General features: G+C 40.5%; 1 protein-coding gene and 1 long non-coding RNA gene across 3 annotated transcripts; one reads left to right on the forward strand and one right to left on the reverse strand.

The window, feature by feature from the left end:
- Positions 1 to 237: 237 nt before the first annotated feature.
- On the reverse strand, positions 238 to 4,370 carry LOC143527425 (phospholipase A2 inhibitor gamma subunit A-like). Its single transcript, XM_077022634.1, has 5 exons — positions 4,125 to 4,370; positions 1,552 to 1,659; positions 1,320 to 1,463; positions 856 to 960; positions 238 to 511 (listed from the first exon to the last, which is right to left on the reverse strand). Exons 1-5 carry the CDS (start codon positions 4,165 to 4,167, stop codon positions 453 to 455), a joined length of 459 nt encoding a protein of 152 aa, XP_076878749.1. The 5' UTR covers positions 4,168 to 4,370; the 3' UTR covers positions 238 to 452.
- Positions 4,279 to 17,254, forward strand: LOC143527426 (uncharacterized). Of its 2 annotated transcripts, XR_013134115.1 has the most exons (5): positions 4,279 to 4,532; positions 4,961 to 5,117; positions 5,309 to 5,393; positions 6,019 to 11,357; positions 15,297 to 17,254. It is a non-coding gene; the product is annotated as an uncharacterized LOC143527426 (long non-coding RNA). The 2 variants fall into 2 exon arrangements; XR_013134116.1 differs by lacking the exon at positions 4,961 to 5,117 and having other exon boundaries at positions 15,297 to 17,253.
- The last annotated feature ends 1,566 nt before the right edge of the window (positions 17,255 to 18,820 follow it).

Consider the following 18,820-nt stretch of genomic DNA (forward strand, 5'->3'; position numbering starts at 1 on the left):
AAGGAACACCGGTTGCAACTAAATTCCAAAACTCAATTCCATAGAACTAGAAAATATAGCACATGGCTCATAGCTCATCCCTCACTCCAGGTTGGCACACCAAACATTTTACGCTAGAGCAGCATAGTCTTAAAAAGGCAAGGCTAGACCCACAGGCCATCTCCTACAAAAACACGTGCTGATGTGCACACATATGTAACACCAGACAGCAGAACTACTGATTCTTTTATTTTACTACATCAGACATTGTCATCCCTGCATGATGCACAAAAGAGAGAAATGACAAAGTTCATTAGGAACTGCTGAAGGTGCAGTATGAATACATATTATGAATGTGTTATTTGCAGCTAACATGGTGATAACTGGCTGAACGATTTCTTGATTGGAGGTCACCACAAAGCTGAGATGAAGAGAGATGAAGAGAGCAGGGGCCCCAGAACGAGGAGAAGACTCTATGTAGTGCTGCCAGCACTGTTGCCATGCACAGTTGATTTAGAGCCATTCTTATTAACTGAGTGAGAAAAAGGAAGAACAGACAGAAAAAACATGTATATTCCCTTTATGCCATACACACCCAAATCTAATTGATCAAGTTTAGCAGTTTTTCTAAAATTCCAGTGGAAGATTGCTGTGTTCTGCAAATAGTCAAATATTAGAATAACTGTAGTTTGTAAAAGGTGCAGCACTCCACATCTCTACTTAAGAACCTCTAGGATGTGAGAAATATTTCCCTTTTCTACACCTGGAAATTCAAAACTCAGCAATCTGTAATTACATAAGCAGAATACACTGTACCTTTGTCCTGTATGAATGTTCTGACCTTATCATCTAAGCAGATAAGCAGATAATTTTTACCATTTGCAATAATGCAGCGGTCTTCATCTCCCTGACACTCCACTGTTTGTAAGCAGTTCTCGTCACTGCAACACTTCATCCCATTGGGCGGCTGATAGGGTAAAACTAACAAGGCAAAAAGAGGCAATACAAGGGAAAAAGAGGAAGTGAATCATCATCATCAGTCTTCCAAATATCTCCAATCACACTGTTGTATTATTATAAATAACCAATTTCATATTCATATTCTAGTTCCAGTTCTTGTGATATTGTCTCTCACTGTACACCTGCTGTTTGATGCCCTGTTCCACCTATTCTGCATACTTGATCATTAGGTGCTCAGTTCTAGGTCATGATAAACTGCCACAAATCAAGGCCACTAATGGGAGATGTGTGCTAAGTATATGTGAGATGTGTGAAGTGTTAAGTATTTATGCTAGATATGGTTTAATGATTTTCTTGAAAGAAAATGATGAAGCTTTTACCTGGGACGTCTTCACCGTTGCACCTATCAGTTACACAGCACATGACATTTTTGTTTTCTTTATAAGATCCGTAATTCAGGCTGTAACTGTCGCAAAATGAAGGCGGCATGCAAACTTTGAAATTTTCCTTCTCCTGCTTTGCACCTAGAGAACATAAAAACTTATTTATTTAGTGGGGGTCAGTTCAGGATCTGTTAGTGACAAGTGTAATTTGTATTAAAATAATTCTTACTTGAGTTTTTGTTAATAGTGAAGCTGCTACACACATCTTTACATTGGATTGTATCAGTGCAGACACCAGGTCCCGGTGGCCAACAGTGATAGCATTCTAGTGCCAGTGCTACAAGACAACAAGAGTCCAGGGTGAACTGACTTCATGGAGAATTGTCAAAATACACTTATATGCATACAGTATGTGCTTTTGTTCTGTGTAGTTTACTGTATTGTTCCTGTAGTTACAATGAGAATTGTTGTTTATAAAAATAAAATAAATTAATCAATAAGTTAAATCAGTCCACAAAATAGTTATTGAATGAATGTTCAATTTATATAGCACCTTTCAAGATACCTAAGGTCGCTTTACAATTTTAACACAGGTACAAGTTTTTCACAACCAATCACACACCAGCCAGAAGCAGCAGCCAATTGCGCACTGCGTACTCTCTACCAGACACCACAGCCCCCTGGGGGATTGAATGGGATGCATGAAGGGGAGAGAGGACAGACCCTAGTGACAGAGCACCATCCACCACTGGGCGTACAAGCACACACACATTCATGCATAGACACTTAGACAACTGTTTTAACACAGTTACACAATCAGAGAACTTGTAAGGGAATTTATCTCTACATTTTTGGACCATGGGAGGAAACCGGAGGCCCCAGAGGAAACCCATGCAGACACAGGGAGAACATCAGTATCTATCACTGTAGTGGTAAGCCACTACTTGTTTCCAGCGTGTTGTGCTCCCTGTCAACATAAAAACACATGCATGCGTTGCTTCTCCTGTGTGGCCAGGTAAAGTCACATCCCCATAAAGCTTTCCTGTTCCCAGGTGCAGTTCCACGCTCGGTGTGATTGACATCTCATCAAGAGTCAGCACACATTCCTTCTCCATCTCATTTAGGCTATCTACCTTCAGCTTAAGCATGTCAAACACTTCCCCCAATATTCCTGGTTCCATCTTTATAAACTGTAGTCTTCTTTGCAGGGTTCTAATGTCAGGGAGAGGAATCTTCATGTCCTGCAGGAGCTTGTAGCCTGTTGCGCCTGTAGCAAAACGGAGTTTTATGGCCTTTTTAATGATGTCATTTCCCCATCTGATGCCCCTCTTGCTCTTCATTCCAATTGCATTCATCTGAGTTTTAGAAAAAACTGCCCCAATTTTTTTTTCCCTAACTAAATTTCTTCTCCGTAGGACTGCATTTATTCTTTTTTGTCGTTTAAGGGCTGCTTCTAAACTTTTTATTTGCGTTTTGAGGTTCTCCCTCAGGTCTTTCTCACTTGCCCCTGGCTCACTTGGATGCTGCACACTCGTACTTGGCTCACTACTTTCTGGTATACCTCTCTCAGTCTCCTCACAGCCTCCACCTTCCCTTATTTCACTTCCCTCACTTTCCCTTCTCTGTCTTTCCTCATTTCCTTCAGTAATATCTGAAATTATTGCATGGCATTGTTAGGTTTAAAAAACGGGGTTAGCAATTGAAATACAAATTAACTTTATTAATTATAATCGTATGAATTATTATTTAAAATCATTCATACCAAATTTTATTTTAGGACAATATGTGTGGTCACTCGTCACTGCAAGAGAAATGACAGGAGATTTTGGGGTTCTCAGAGCAGGGGCCTTCCTTTTCTTAGGCTCAGGACGATGGATAAATATGGTTGGAACAGCATCAGCTTTCAATTTCACTTGGCCTGTTTTGGTTGTCGTGAATTGTTCTCCCTCAAAGTGTGCCTGCAGAATGAGTTTAAATTCCTCACAGAATCTCAGACCACATATCATATCTTTATTTGAAGTCAGGTACGCAATGCAACACAAAAATGAAACAATAAATCATGATCTGCACATATGGTGTATGAACAGAACTTACTGCACATAGTTTTCTGTTATTGTAATTTCTTGTGATGGTCAGGTTGCTTCTACTGATTTGGGCCAACCACTTTTTTCTTCTGTAGGTATCTTTTGGAAACCCATACATCCGGATCCCTTTCTCGGACCGATTGGTACATCCAAATGCTGCACAGCCAACCATGTTCAATAAGAAATCAATCTGTAGAAGTTTGATGTGAAACGAAAATGTTAGGGATGAATTAATTTATGTATTTAATAATGTTATTTTAGTGTTGTAATGTGGCTAATGAATTAATTTATGTATTTAATGATGTTATTTTAGTGTTGTAGTGTAGACTACAGAATAAATATATGTATTAAATGTTAAATGTGTTTTTAGTGTTGTTTTGTGGACTAAATAAATCTATGCCTGAACCTTTAATAGTGCAGGCTGCTTCAACAGGCTATTTGTAACTCTAGTTTTGTTCAAAGATACTATAAAAATTATATCAATAAATATTTATTGAAAGTTGATATAAATATTAAGTTGATATAAAGCAGATTAAGTGTTATATCGCCGGTGGATGGCGCCAGAGCTAGCGAGCTAGTAACGTATTGAATCACATCTGTGGATCTGAGGTAAATAAACTGGATATTTTTTTTCGTCGTGAGATATCGGAAGTGTGGCGTGAGAGCGTGTGAAAACGGTCAAATGCGTGTTGGCAACCCTGTATGTTGTAATATTTACCAGAAATACGGTAACCGCTGATGTCTTTCCCGTTTAAAACCATTCAGTGTTCGTGTTTGATTGGAACTATACGGTCCTCCATGAACCACGTGACCTCTGAGCGGCGAGATCACACAGTGTCGCAACTCTCTCTTTCTACGGCTCTGGGTACACTGAATCCAGCCAGCCAATCAGGTGGCGACTCGGACAGAAGGGGTGCGTTTGTTCCCGCTGACAGAGATTTCGGTTCTCTTTGCATCCTACCAGCAGACGAGAGTGAGGGTTCTCCTGCTGCAAGACAAATAGCAACGAATTTAAAAATTTAAAAACAAGTGAAATAAGTCTAATTAGATATTTATTAACCTTTTGCGAATCAGAAACTGAGGGAAAGTATTTCGTCGAGGAGACGAACATATGACGCTTGTACTGGTAAGCAGAAATGCTAACTTTGCATTTGTATATAGTACAGAAGCTAATGCTAGCTCCGTATAAACTAGCTTGTATTTTAGGTACATACAGCGACAATATACATGTTTTATGATCAGTTTACATGTTTAATACTATTGTTAAAAGAAAAGGATTGAGTTTGAGCATTATTTATCACATTATCATAAAGCTTATTTAAAGTTTTGGCGCGAGTTGAGCTCTGTGTCGTAAGCGCGAGAGTGAGTTTTGGCGCCTAGTGCTGCAGATGATGACACTTTATGCTGGTTAACGCCAGTATTACTACTTTTGGTGTATAAATGTTGTAAATATAGTGATTAAATGTGATTATTCATTGTATGTGTTGCAAACACTATACATATGTTCAGTTAATTGTGAATTATGTTCATTATTACTGTTTTGTGTATTGTCAGGGCTGGCTCGGATGCCACACCTTCTACCTCCACAAGAGGCACCCGAGTCAGTCCTAAGTTGCGTCCGAAATCGCGTACTTAAGCAGTACGTTCTAGATTTCGGTGCAGTACGTTCTTCCCAACCGTCAAGGCAGTACGTTATTTAAGTACGCGATTGGTCAGTATGCATCCAACTTCGGACATACTACGTCCGCCATCTTACCCGTCACATGACCTATGACGTTACGCTACTAAATTAAAAGCCCCATTTGACAGTTTTCTAGTTTATGGTCTGTTCGCGATTTATATTCGATTTGCTTCATTTACATTTTATTCATTTACATTTCATTTTACATTTACCTCGTCAAGAGCGATGGTATTCTCTGCAAGACGGCGTCGAGTAGTAGCTCGGAGAAGATTCCTCAGGAATTTGATCATTTACCTCAGGAGAAATGTAAGTACCGCTATCGTCTTTAGCAATCGTAGCCGGCACTTACTACATACATTTTTGTGCTATATTACTGATTGGACAGCACAAATCAATGACATCTTAATAATAAGATGATTAAAATACAGCTTCGAGTTATATTTCTAGACCAGAGGTCACTAACAGGCGGACCGCGGTCCGGATCCGGACCCGAACGCAGTCCTGTCCGGACCCAATCTCATTCCTGATTAACTCTGCAAATTTCTATTTCCATGGTCCACAACCAACGGACACAAATGCCATCCCATCCGGACCCAGAATAAATTGTTACAAATATTTTTTTATTGTGACGGGAGAATTAATTTTAAACCGGAGCATTTATTTCAGTGCTATTGAAAAACCACTCCGTTACAAGTGTTACGTTCGCCACCTAAGCCCCCCCCCCCCCCCGGTTTGCGGTTTGAATACCGCGGAGCAAAAAACATTCTTTGTGCTCATGATTATGAAATAATGTATAGTCAAACCACTTTTACAAAAATATTTATTCAATTAATTTATTTTACAGTAAATAAAAAACCAAATTCTAATTGGATCAAATAAATAAAGTATTATTATATTAATAATTAATTAAATTATGTGCATTGATTTACAGGATGGGAGCCTGACGTATTGTCACCTCAATACAGCTGTGCCCGTCTTGCAGCTGTATTTCGGTGGTGGAGACCTCAGGGCAGATTTCAGACTCCCGTGAGACCATCACCTCACTCAGTAATGCACTGAGGCAGGAGACTGATCATGGGTGGAGCAGGGACATCGAGCTGTTGGTGTTCCTTTACTGGCTGGCACACGCAGCATCCTATCGTGTGGTCTCCCGAGCGTTCGCCATCCCAAGATCTTCTGTGTGTGACATCGTGCATAGAATGAGCAAGGCAGTCAGTGGCATTTTGAAGAGGGTCATTATGTTACCTGCTGGTGATGAACTGGATGTGGTAGGAGCAGGATTTGCCCAGTTGGCTGGATCGGCGTCTTTCAAAGTGGCAGTTGGTGCCATCGACGGGTGCCACATCAGAATAAAACCCCCATCTGCCAGTGCACAGTGCTACCTGAACAGGAAGCTTTTTTATTCTGTGCAGCTGCAAGCGATCTGTGACCATCAGGGAAGGTTTATTGACATTTTTGTTGGTTACCCTGGGTCTGTACACGACGCACGGGTGCTGAAGAACAGCCCTATATACAAAGAGGGCCTATACCCACCTAGAGGAAGGTGCATCCTTGGGGATGGGGGTTATCCGTGCATCAGCGCACCAATCCAGCTCCTGACCCCTTATCGAGAGCCTGTGCAGAACCCTGTACAGGCTCGTTTTAACAGCAGACTCTCTCGGGCCAGGAACATCATTGAAAGAACATTTGGAATGCTGAAGACCCACTGGCGATCCATTTTCTTTAAAGCCCTTGAGGTGAGCCCTGTCTTTGCACCTGAGGTTGTGGCATGCTGCGCTGTGCTCCACAACCTCTGCATTGCTCACGGCGACATCATGGACCCAGATGTTCCAGAGGCTGATGACACTGACCCACCAGAGCCTGTCGGCACAGAACAAACGTCAGGGGAAGATGCACGAGAGATTCTGGCTGCAGCTGTCTCAGCACCACAACATTGTGTTTTAGCTCTGCACGAGCATGATTATATTTAGAAATGTTTGTAGAAATGTAAAAAGTTGTGTATTTCTCCATTTTTCTTACTGATGCCAAATTAAAATCATTCCAAATTGTACTCAGACTTGTTGGGTGTAAATGATGTATTACCTTTAGGTTATGAATATCATTTAGCATTAAAGTTTAAACAGAAAGCTTGCTCCATCAATACATTCAAAAGATCTATGACATGAGAATTTCTACTCAGTGTGGCTACTGATCAGAAGACTAAAACTTGTTTAATTAATTAAGTTGTTTGGGACAAAAAGATCTAGTCACACACATCCTTTATGCATAAGCTTGAAAACTATGCCCTACCTATAGTATACCTATAGTATAAGACTTGGGTAAGTGTGCGCGTGCACACACAAAATCTAAACATATTTAAATTAAATCTACAACCTAACTATTTCTAGTTGCAAATGTATTACTGTCATCATTCTCACAATATATAATAACACCAAAAGACTTGAAAGCTGATATACAACAATTTATTTTTTAGCTAAAATCTCCAGTACATTTAAAAATCTTTCCTCTTTCTCTCTTGCCTCCCTATCCCTCCTTTCCTCTCTTATTCTAGCTTCTGCATCTCTCTTCTCCTATTGTTTCCCTCTCTCTTCTTTCCTCTCTCTTTTCAGCCTCTCAATCTTCTTTCCTCCCTCTCAGCCTCTCTCAGTCTTCTCTCGCCTCTTTCCTCAGCCTCTCTCTCCCTCTCATTTTCCCTCTCTTCCAACTCCCTCAAATAGTCCATTAAATTCCCCTGCCTCTTCTTGGCAAGGGGTTCCTTTACAGAGGGCAGTGGCTCAACAGCAGCACCCTGGCCAGATGAGGCAATAAGGGTGGGTGGACTAATTGATGGCCTCCCTCCTATTGCCTCATCCATGGCAGCATACCATTTCCAGGATGCTGCTGTTGCTACACCACCCTCTGTACTCACCCCAGTGGGGGGGCACTTCAGTTCCTACAAAATTAATAAAAACACGGAAGAGGGAACGGGGGACAACACCTTGTATTATAACTAAACCTTCACTGAATTATTTTAATCTGATAAACTATCAGGAAGAGACTTACTTTATATTTTTGCTTCAAGTTCTCCCACTTTTTTTAACATAAAGTAGAGAGATTGCATTTGGCAGTTTTTTCTCCAAGACGAAGGCTCTGCAAGATAATGGACATAACCGTTAACTACAGTAAAATGCATACACTGTCTTAAAACTGGTAATACTACATCTCTATTACATACAGCCTTTTGTAATTAATAGTGTACATGACCTGTAATGCAGATGTATTAATTTAACCAAAGTTACTTACTCAAAACCTCGTACTGCTGCATTTCTTTTACCGGTGAAGAGGGACGCATTGGCCACCCTCCACCGGATAAGGTCCCTGGTGTCTTCATCAGTCCCTGCAAGAATAAACTATAGCTTTAAAATTGATGGTTACTGTATCAGTGTAGCAAAGTTACAAAAATCAATAATCACAAAGCTAGATTTGTTTGTTTGTTTGTTTATTTATTTAAAAGGGGACAATGCATTTTCATAAAACACATGATTATACATGGTTAAAAAAGCCAGAATTAGCCAAAAGGCTAGTTTTCATCTGTAGTCCCCGGGCCATGATGTAAAAAGGCAGTAATAAATTAGAAAAAACTAATTAGAAATTACAATTTAAAAAGAAGAAAGTAAGAAGGGGAGGACAGACTACAATACAGTATAATACAGAAAAAACACTTAGTATACAATTTAAAAGAAAGACAACAGTTTATCATATCACTAAAACAGCAGGCTTATCTTTTAATGTTGGCAACTATAGGTATTAATAAGCCACATTTTCAAATTTTTTGTGAAGTTCTTGTATGTTGTGAGGAGCTTAACCTCCTCAGGTACTGAGTTCCACACACTTGCACTCCTTACTGACCAGGCCGATTTACTAAAAGCGCTTCTGCGCAAGGGAATATTGCAGTCACCTCTGACAGAGCCTCGAGTGACGCGCTCAAGGCTATTTCTTTGGCTAATGAACTCCGCCAAAGGATCTGCAGCCAAGTTATGCAGTACTTTGTATGTCAGTTTTAGGTCTGCAAATGTGTGAAGTCTGTCCCAATCTAAGATATTGTATTTTTTTAAAATTGCACAGTGATGATAGTACCTGGGTTTTTTATCCATTACTTTAATTGCTTGCTTATACAAGATTTCCAAAGGTTTTTTTGAGCTTTGACAAGCCTGGGACCAGCTGGTTATGCAATAATTGAAGTGGCTAAAAATCATTGAATGCAAATAAATTTTTGCCGCTTCAGTTGACATATTATTGCGAATCGCACGAAAATTTGCGAGATTAAACTTTATTGTTTTACACAATTTTCCGATATGGGCTTTGTTGTGATTTTGGGTTTTTTGCTTAGCAATTAACATGCTTTGTTTATTCTTTTAACATAATACATAAGCGAAATGTAACCACTGTTTAAAAGAAGTGAAGTATAATCATTGTTTAATGTAGAAGTAAAATGTAACCACTGTCTAAGATGTGTCCGAGCTGTGAACCCCAGGGAGAGGATGTGAGCAGACCACACTGTAGAGTGAGATCTAAAAAGCAGAAGGCGTAGGCCTGATTGTGCCGACGTTGGGGAAATATGAATTTACAGCATCTTCATGAATGGTGGCCTCTTGCCGGTCTATCAGTCCATAGACAGGAACCATATGTCCATGTTGGGATTGCAGAGAAGAAAGAGAAGTATTGTATGCTTGAAGCACAACACCATGTAAGGTATAGAAGAAGATCTAAGCGTTTGGGTGCGGAGAAATCATATATAAAGACGGCATGCTCAAACACTTGTTGGGTCTCTGATGTAAAATGTTAGAATGTGAGATCCCCAGAGATATCTCTGTTTTAATAAAGGCCTTTTTTGTTATTGCTATAATTTTGGTATGGTGGTTCCTGCTATCTCCTTCCCATCAAACGAACACGCTGGGCTATAGTGGTTGATAGAAGTTTACAGCCCACATCAGTTGGTGACCTTCCGACGTGATGGGAAGAGATAGATTTTTTGGAACACGTCTTCTAAAATACCGTTAGTTTGTCTGAGCCGGCTCAATTAAAGGTAAAGCAGAATACCTGTTACAACAAAATTTCTGCACATTTGTATAATTCCAAATTGTGATGAACTAATGGTGTTTGGTCGATGCTAAATTAAATAGCAATTTTTAAAAAATTTTTATTATCTTTTTTGGTTTGGTTTAAAAGGTAAAATATATGGTTTAAAAGGAAAAAGGGTTTCAGTCCCTAAAAGGAATATATAGGGTTGGAGTCCCTATGAAAACAGGGTTGGAGTCCCTAATGGCCTAATAAGTGTTTCTTTGTTTCCTGGGGTGTGGCAAACCCTCCCGTTTGCCTGACGAGGCGACGGTAAGACCGAGCGGCGTTCTCGAGTCAGCTGGGTCACAGGCGTCCCGGGGACTTGAGGTACCCCCAAAATCGCCTGGTTTCGGACCAAGAACCTGAATTGATTGAGGGTGGTAAACCTTACGGTGTCAACAGAGCCCTCAATCTATTAAAGTAAGGTTGAAGACGACTGCAGGCGAGTATCAGTTTTTTTATCAACAACAATGGCTGGTGAGGAAATGCGAAATGTATGCAAAAGTTTGATGTAAAATGGTTGGTTTATGGTGTTGGTTTATGTGAGTGGAGAATTTTATAGGAACAAATGACTGTGACTTGTGAAGTAATTCATACAACCAATGTTATGAGACATTAAAAGTATGAGGTGACCAAGACAGGCAGGCGACGACCGTGTGTCTTTAGGTGACATCATTGACCATAAATCATCACAGTCTCTCTGCAAATTAGAATAACTGAAAGAGCAACATGAGAATGTAGGAATGCAAAATATAAGTTTGTTGGCTTGGGCTATCGGGGAACAGGCCAGGAAGATAGCAGTAAAATGTGCCACCTTATGATCAAGGCTCGGTAATGCCCACAGCTTCCTCACAGGAGAGTGCCACCAAAACTCAGGGAGAAGTAAAAGGAATCTATTCAGTGGTTAATGTAGAAACAAGAACAGTCCAAATAGTTAAAAACCCCAATAAAGAGTGTAAAAAACCCATGTCCCAAATAGTTAAAACCCCCAACAAAGAGTGTAAAAAACCCCATGCAAATTCAGTCATTCGACAAGATGAGAGCAAGCAGGGGGGGGAGAACTGCGACCAATGAGGAAGTGAATCTGAGCACTCTGGAGAGACTGAAAGAGAGGAAGTGGTGAACAACATTAGAACACGCTGCACACAGAAGACAGGCAGGCGAGCAGAGGTAAAATAAATAAATAAATATAAAATCAAATAAAATAAAGAAACGTGCTAATCCTGCTAAAGGAATTAAACTAGGAAAGACCAAGAAGGGAGTTAAGGGAGCAAGAAAAAGGCAAATAGACAATAAAAGTAAGTCAGGTCGTGCGTAAGGGTTAACTGCAAATTAATAGGGACTGGGTGGAGATAGTTATAGATGGCGCACACACCGGGATAAGCGAAGTGAGTAAGTGACGTAGACATGCCAGAGTGAAACGGTGATGTATTTGGCAAGTTAAACTAGATAAGTTTTGATAAGATATTGGCTTTGGGAGACTGTTAGAGGTGTGGTAGCACGTTGATGCACTGTCATACATTCATTGTATAGTTCTGCCTTCATTTGCTATCTCAGCTGTTTCTAGTTTATATCTCATTATTGTCTGGGATTTAGTTCCTGGTTTTATATGTTCTGATCGTGGGTTATTGTGTTTGTGATCTTGTGTTTTTCCCCTCTGTTACTCTGGTCAGTTGGGTCATAAGTTTGTTTAGGTAAATGTTTAAAAGGTTTGCTGGTATTGGATTTTTACTGGTTCATCTAGCCTCCTTATCCTTAGTTTGTTTTGATGTCTGGTTATTACTTATGATAGATGTTCATGCATTATTAGTGTTTGAATCTGCCTGTCTAGCAGTTTTGTCTTCGGTTTAGGTTACTGACATACTCCCTTGCTACACATGTTTTTAGCAGTCTGGTTTAGTTAATAAGGTTCTGTTTTGTTTCTGTATCGCTAGTTGCTTTAGTTCTTATGGTGTTTTCCCTGTGCCCTGTGTTCTGTTAACATTCCCTTACATATAAATTTCTCTTCCTTGCATAGTCACGGTGAACCTTCATATTCTTAGTGTTAAAGTGCACTGTAAAACCCAACAAGTTCACTGAACTCAAAAGTTTTGCTGTAACCGATTACCTAAGAAATGTTAAGTTCATGAAATATAATTTTTAAGTACAGTTAGCTTAAAAAAGAATAAAACTTTAAATAAAATATAAGTTTAGGAAAATATTATTTTTTAAGATATATATATATTTAAGTACTGCATACTACAATGCTTGAGGGTTAGGGGTCTTGCTCAGGGGCACCTCAGTCATGGCTTCAGGTCTGGGAATCTAAACTTAAAACATAACAAAAAGTTAAGACAGTGCAAAACCTTAATGCTGGGTTTACAGTGTAGTTTTCCCGCACCAGCCGCACTGTCCACCATGTTTGTTCAAAAATCACAGTATGTTAATTAGATGGTTTTAACCAATAGGCATGCAGGAGCGCATTGTGTCAGACGCTCTGCAAATATTAAATGAAAAACAATGAGTTTAGTGATTGTCTTCACTTGAAAATGTTGAGCTTATTGAGATTAAAACTTGAATATCATTGTATGAACTTTAATGTTTTAAGCTGTTTGAACTGTTTTGCAGTTTTGCTTACAAATAGAATAATTTTAATGAGTTCACCACACTGTCAGGGAATACAGTGTGAAGTTACTGTTTAAGTTAAGTGCTTTTCAGTATGCAGCAAGCACAACTCACCTGCTACATGAAGTACCCCTCACTAGACATAATGGAACATTAAGGTGAGGCCCTCTGTTAAATGGCCAGTACATGCAGCATCCGCCATTTCTAAAGTCACATGGTTGGATAAGTCAACTCCCACAAGTTATCAGAGCCAAGCAGCATACATCCGGGTGTCCCAATGCTCACACCTTAACTGGTTTAGAAAAGAGTGTACGCAGGCAGTGTACACGTACAGGGGCCCGCCCCAGACTCCTCAATATGTTCTCTATCTGCAACAGGGGTGGGAGTACCCACCAATGAGATTTAACTCAAGTTTAAGAGGGAGGGGTCGGGCAAGGGGCAACGGTGGTCAGGGTTGTCCTGGCAACTGTGGTTGTGGCATGTCGGGTGGATGTTTCCTTGTGGGCAGGAGTGTTGCTGGTCGAGGGAGTGTCCTCAGAACGCCGTTGGACAAGGGAGGTCCAGAAGTCCGTATGTACCAGCACCAAACCAAAGCTGCGGCAGACCCCATGCTGTCCCTCACTGTCTGTACTCAAAAGGTTGTCATTTCTGGTTGAAACAAAGGAGCAACTCATTCAGCAATCAACTGTGTTTTACCTGATGCTGATTCTGGGACCAAAGCCTGCATAAAGCTGTTCCAATGACTGTGCAATGTGGCCAGCAGCCCATTAACCACAACTTCCTCATATCAGAGACTGCACGTGATAACGTCCGCAAAAGAGACATTTTTTAAACTAGGAGCTACTGTGTTATGTAGCCCTCTAGGACTGGTGATCTCCACGGAATGGCCTCCCACAGTTCACATCTTCTGGAGTCAGACTCCTGCACTGCGAGAGGCGTCCACTCTGTGTTCATGGCCTGGGAGCTGTGGATCACTCTGAGCCTTGCGTCCTGCCACCCGACCCACTGCATGTTACTTTGTTTTATGACCAATAGGGGATCCAGATTATGGGGAGGAATTTGAGGAAGAGCTACAGGATAAGGTATGGGAGATTGCAACCAGGGGCATATGGGTGGAGCCTGAGGGTGTGGTGGTCCCTGTGGGGCTGACACCTGCTTAGCGACGCTGGTATGATTAGGAGAGCCACTATAGCTAAGAATTGGGTAATAACTAATATTCCATGTGTGAGCTATGCTAAGTCTTGTAATACTTGGTTTATTAAAACAATGTCATTTGTCAAAGTTATTCTAATGTGATATGTTGAGCAGGTTCCAGGAGAGAGAATGCTGCGATCATCTTGACCATAATTTAATTTTAGATCAGATAACAGCTTCTCTGGGGTCAGAGGGACCTCATGACGTTGGCCTCATCTCACAGCCACCAGCTGCGTTTGAGACACAGGCAGATTACTCTAGATGTTTCTGAAACACCCTCTTGTGGTTCAGAAAAAAGGGGGGGACAGGAAGGTGCTGATTTATTACATCAACTTGTTTAAATAAATAAAACAGCACACATAGTCACAAGAGATTCATTATATATTCTAACCAGTCACAGCGTCATGGCTTTTGTAAAATTACAAATGTTCACACTACAGAAGGTTTTGTGTTTTAAAACTTAATGTTTTCACTTGAAGGAATTAATATGGCATGGTATGTTACAGGTCTGGCACATGAGTGTGTAACTGAGGTGGCATATGCAGCTAAATGGAACCAATTCCTGGGGTAGAGAACATGTGGACAGATTCAGGAGTCGAGATGGTGGTGTTGAATCAGGATTTGTGGTGGTAATGGAAGCTCAGGGAGATGCAGACGAGTTCTGGGTAGCACATTCAGGTAAAACTGGGTAGTACAATCAGCACAGAGGGCTGAGCTTTTGGCTGTCATTGTAGCACTAAGGTGGGTGGAAGGCAAGAAAGTTAACATCTGTACACACTCTGCGTACGTGGTAGGAGTGGTTTATGTAGAACTCTGTACAGAGAGAGTAGGTTACACCACTTCAGGAGGTAAATTCATTAAATGCTAAGAAGATTTAAAAGGTGTTGTTACTATTGGTAAGAGTTGCTATCATTAAATGTTCAAGTTATCAAAAGGGGGCAGTTTAATACAGAGTTAATGCAGCTGCAGACGTGGGTGCTAAAAAAAGGCAGGATATGTTACAGGAGCCCATCAGATGGTTTGCAGGGCAGAGGACAGTGGTCTCCTCTGCCATAGGATTCAGAGCTACGTTAACTACAGGAAAAATGTTGTGGTTCAATAAAGGTGGTAAATGGGGTACGGAGGTTTGGAAAGGACCTAATGTGAGACCGATTTTACCAAGTCAATTGATTAATTCAGTGTTGTCTGAAGCACACGAGGTAGCAAAAATGAAGGACAATGTGTTACTGGTCACATCCACACTTAACTGACTTAATAGCAGACTGGACTGAAAATGTGAATATCTGTAATGCACATAACTTGTGTTTTAAGACCAGGTCTAAGCAAGTTTCCTGGGCAATAGGAGCCAGGAGAGGAGATCCAGACTGACTACACTGACATGTTAATACCAGTACGGGGACTAAGGTATTTGTTAGTGACTGTGGATAAATTCTTATGTTGGGTAGAAGCATTTCCTACCAGGCCAGAGGACTCCAAGTTGGTCTGCAAAATGTTGATAAAATTACTGGATACTGCACCATTGTATAATAAATTAAGTGTACTCAGATAATGGGATGCACTTCACTACCTAGGAGCTAAAATTTGTGGAACAAAATTTGGGTTTGAGACACAAATATGGGTTGGTTTATCATTCTCAATCTCAGGGTAAATTGGAAAGGATAAATGGTAACAAAGGATAAAGGAAAAGATATGTGCACAAATGTATGTGTTTGTATTGTTGGCCAGAAGATCTTCAGTGAATTTTGTTACAGGATTCACTCCGTATGAACTCATATGACAGTGAGAAGTTTTCGGGGGCCCCCCAACGCGCTTGCGACATCCCACAGGAAAACCACAAGGTTGTACAAATAATGGTAAAATGCACTAAAAAGCTGTCTGTGAAGCTTATTCTGTCCAGGTGGAAGGAGGAGTCAGAATCAACGCCATGAGCAGATCCACCAGTCACCAAATCATTGAGAAAACATCACACGCCATCCAATTGAAGGGCAAAGAAGAAATGTGGTATCACTTCAGCCAGTGCCGACCATCAGAAACATTGAGCGCGCAGAGATACGGAGCTCTCAAACAACGAGTTAAAATAACACTAGAGCTGGGGCACGTTAAAGGCCTAGTTTAACATTGTTTATTTGACTTTGTTTATTGTTATTTGTTTTTTGTTTGTTTGTGCATTATTATTAAAGTTGGCACTAATGTGATGATTACTATGTAACAGAATGTTAACGGGCCGCCCAGTGGAGGATGGGTTCCCTTTTGAGTCTTGGACCTCCCAAGGTTTCTTCCTATTCCCCACCATCATAGGGAGTTTTTCCTTGCCACTGTCGCCTTTGGCTTGCTCACTAGGGATCTGGACCCGTATGATTGTTAACCTTGTAAATCCTGTAAAGCGATTTGTGACAACATGTGTTGTGAAAAGCACTATACAAATATATTTGATTTGATTTTGATTTGAATGTGAAGCCATAAAATGTTTGTCTCACCAGGACATTCAGGGGACTGCCCCCTGTGTATGTGGGTCCATGGTGGGTCAAGGCCTTTATTATCTTAATAGTAACTGTAAAATTGTTGTTGTATTCCATGTGTAAGAAACTTAGTGTGATGGTTTATCAGCACGGTGATTGAACAGAGGAATACTCAGGGACAAGCAGCTATGATGTCACTGTTGTATCATGGGGAGTCAGATGAGAGGGTAACATTGGAAGATATTTTGTGATCTCTGTTTTCTCAGAGATCAAGAGAGGGTCTGTTGTGATTTTGGGTTTTTTGCTTAGCAATTAACATGCTTTGTTTATTCTTTTAACATAATACATAAGCGAAATGTAACCACTGTTTAAAAGAAGTGAAGTATAATCATTGTTTAATGTAGAAGTAAAATGTAACCACTGTCTAAGATGTGTCCGAGCTGTGAACCCCAGGGAGAGGATGTGAGCAGACCACACTGTAGAGTGAGATCTAAAAAGCAGAAGGCGTAGGCCTGATTGTGCCGACGTTGGGGAAATATGAATTTACAGCATCTTCATGAATGGTGGCCTCTTGCCGGTCTATCAGTCCATAGACAGGAACCATATGTCCATGTTGGGATTGCAGAGAAGAAAGAGAAGTATTGTATGCTTGAAGCACAACACCATGTAAGGTATAGAAGAAGATCTAAGCGTTTGGGGGCGGAGAAATCATATATAAAGACGGCATGCTCAAACACTTGTTGGGTCTCTGTAAAATGTTAGAATGTGAGATCCCCAGAGATATCTCTGTTTTAATAAAGGCCTTTTTTGTTATTGCTATAATTTTGGTATGGTGGTTCCTGCTATCTCCTTCCCATCAAACGAACACGCTGGGCTATAGTGGTTGATAGAAGTTTACAGCCCACATCAGCTTTAAAGGAGAGCTCTGAATCTATTATTAACCCCAAATACTTATATTGGTTGACAATTTTTAATCGTTCTCCATTAACATGGATGTCAGGGTCAGCTGATACTCTGTGTGTTTTAGTGAAATACATACCTACAGTTTTAGAAGTGTTTAGCTCCAAACAGCACTTCTGCATCCAAGTAGTAACACATGACATTGTTTTTATGAGTTTGGCCGCAACAATGTCTTTGGTGTGTCCATGTACAAAAAAAACTGTATCGTCTGCATACATAAGGCAATCAGCTTCCGGACAAACTGAGGGCAAATCATTAATGTAAAGACTAAATAAAAGTGGGCCCAAAATTGACCCCTGAGGAACTCCGCAGGTAAGCCTAAGAGAGTCAGATCTGCTGTTGTTAACCGATACATATTGAGCTCGATCAGTCAGGTATGATTCAATCCAGGTCACAGCATTTAGAGAGAAGTTAAATTTTGAAAGCTTATTAAGAAGAACAGAATGATTTACTGTATCAAATGCTTTTCTAAGGTCCAGGAACACCGCCCCTACAACTCCACCCTTATCGAGAAAAATTTTTATTTTTTCAATAAAGAGGCATGTAGCCATTTCAGTGGAATGCTTGGATCTAAATTCAAACTGCATGGGATGAAGAGAGGGGGAACTGCTGTTTAAGTGATGGACAATCTGCTTTGCAACCCATTTTTCTGCTATTTTAGAAATGACTGGTAGAATACTTATTGGACGGTAGTTATTTAAAGAAGTGGATTCACCAGATTTAAAGATGGGGGTGATAATAGCAGATTTCCATGCCTTTGGAAAGCAGTATGATGAGATTGAAAGATTAATGATTGAAGCAATAGGAGCGGCAAGTGCTGGGCCGAGATCTTTAAGCATGTTCGGGTCCATTCCAAAAACATCCTTTGCTTTAGATGACTTGAGTGATTGGATTAAATCAATAACTTTAGTCTCAGTAATATTTGTAATTATAAATGACTGTGTTGTAGACAATGTGTTGTAGATATATTTTTATAGTATAGAATATGGTAAGAATAGGTTAGCATTCCAATAGTATTACTAAAAAGGTGAGGTGAATGCACGAACGTCGTAATAACAGTATGACAACCAAGGTTTAAAATAAAAGAAAATAAAGGAATTCGACCTGCAAACCACTTGTAAACCAGATTAAAGCTGGGCGTACACTGTACGATATTTTAAATTGTGTACTCAGCTCCAGCTCAAACTGCACGACTGAGTCGGGTCGTGGAGCTGCTTCAACAGTGCGATACTCTCACGAGGAGCGAATTGAATTTCAAACATGTTTGATATTCTTGCGACGCTGCGATTTCTGATCGGGAGTTGGTCGTGAGGTGTGAATCGCTCCTCGTTTACCTGTGTAAACTATACGATGCACGACACGATTGAGCCGAAACTCGGCCCGATCGCAAAAATAGTCACACGAGTGAAAAATCGG

Source organism: Brachyhypopomus gauderio, chromosome 11, assembly GCF_052324685.1.
Source record: "Brachyhypopomus gauderio isolate BG-103 chromosome 11, BGAUD_0.2, whole genome shotgun sequence".
NCBI classification, from domain to species: Eukaryota; Metazoa; Chordata; class Actinopteri; order Gymnotiformes; family Hypopomidae; genus Brachyhypopomus; species Brachyhypopomus gauderio.

Coding starts and splice junctions, on each gene's coding strand:
- LOC143527425 (XM_077022634.1), bottom strand. CDS start 4,167: ATGGTTTTAAACGGGAAAGACATCAGCGGTTACCGTATTTCTG. Junction 1,660..4,124: donor CAGCGGTTACCGTATTTCTG/GTAAATATTACA, acceptor GTTGTCTTGTAG/CACTGGCACTAGAATGCTAT. Junction 1,464..1,551: donor CACTATTAACAAAAACTCAA/GTAAGAATTATT, acceptor TATGTTCTCTAG/GTGCAAAGCAGGAGAAGGAA.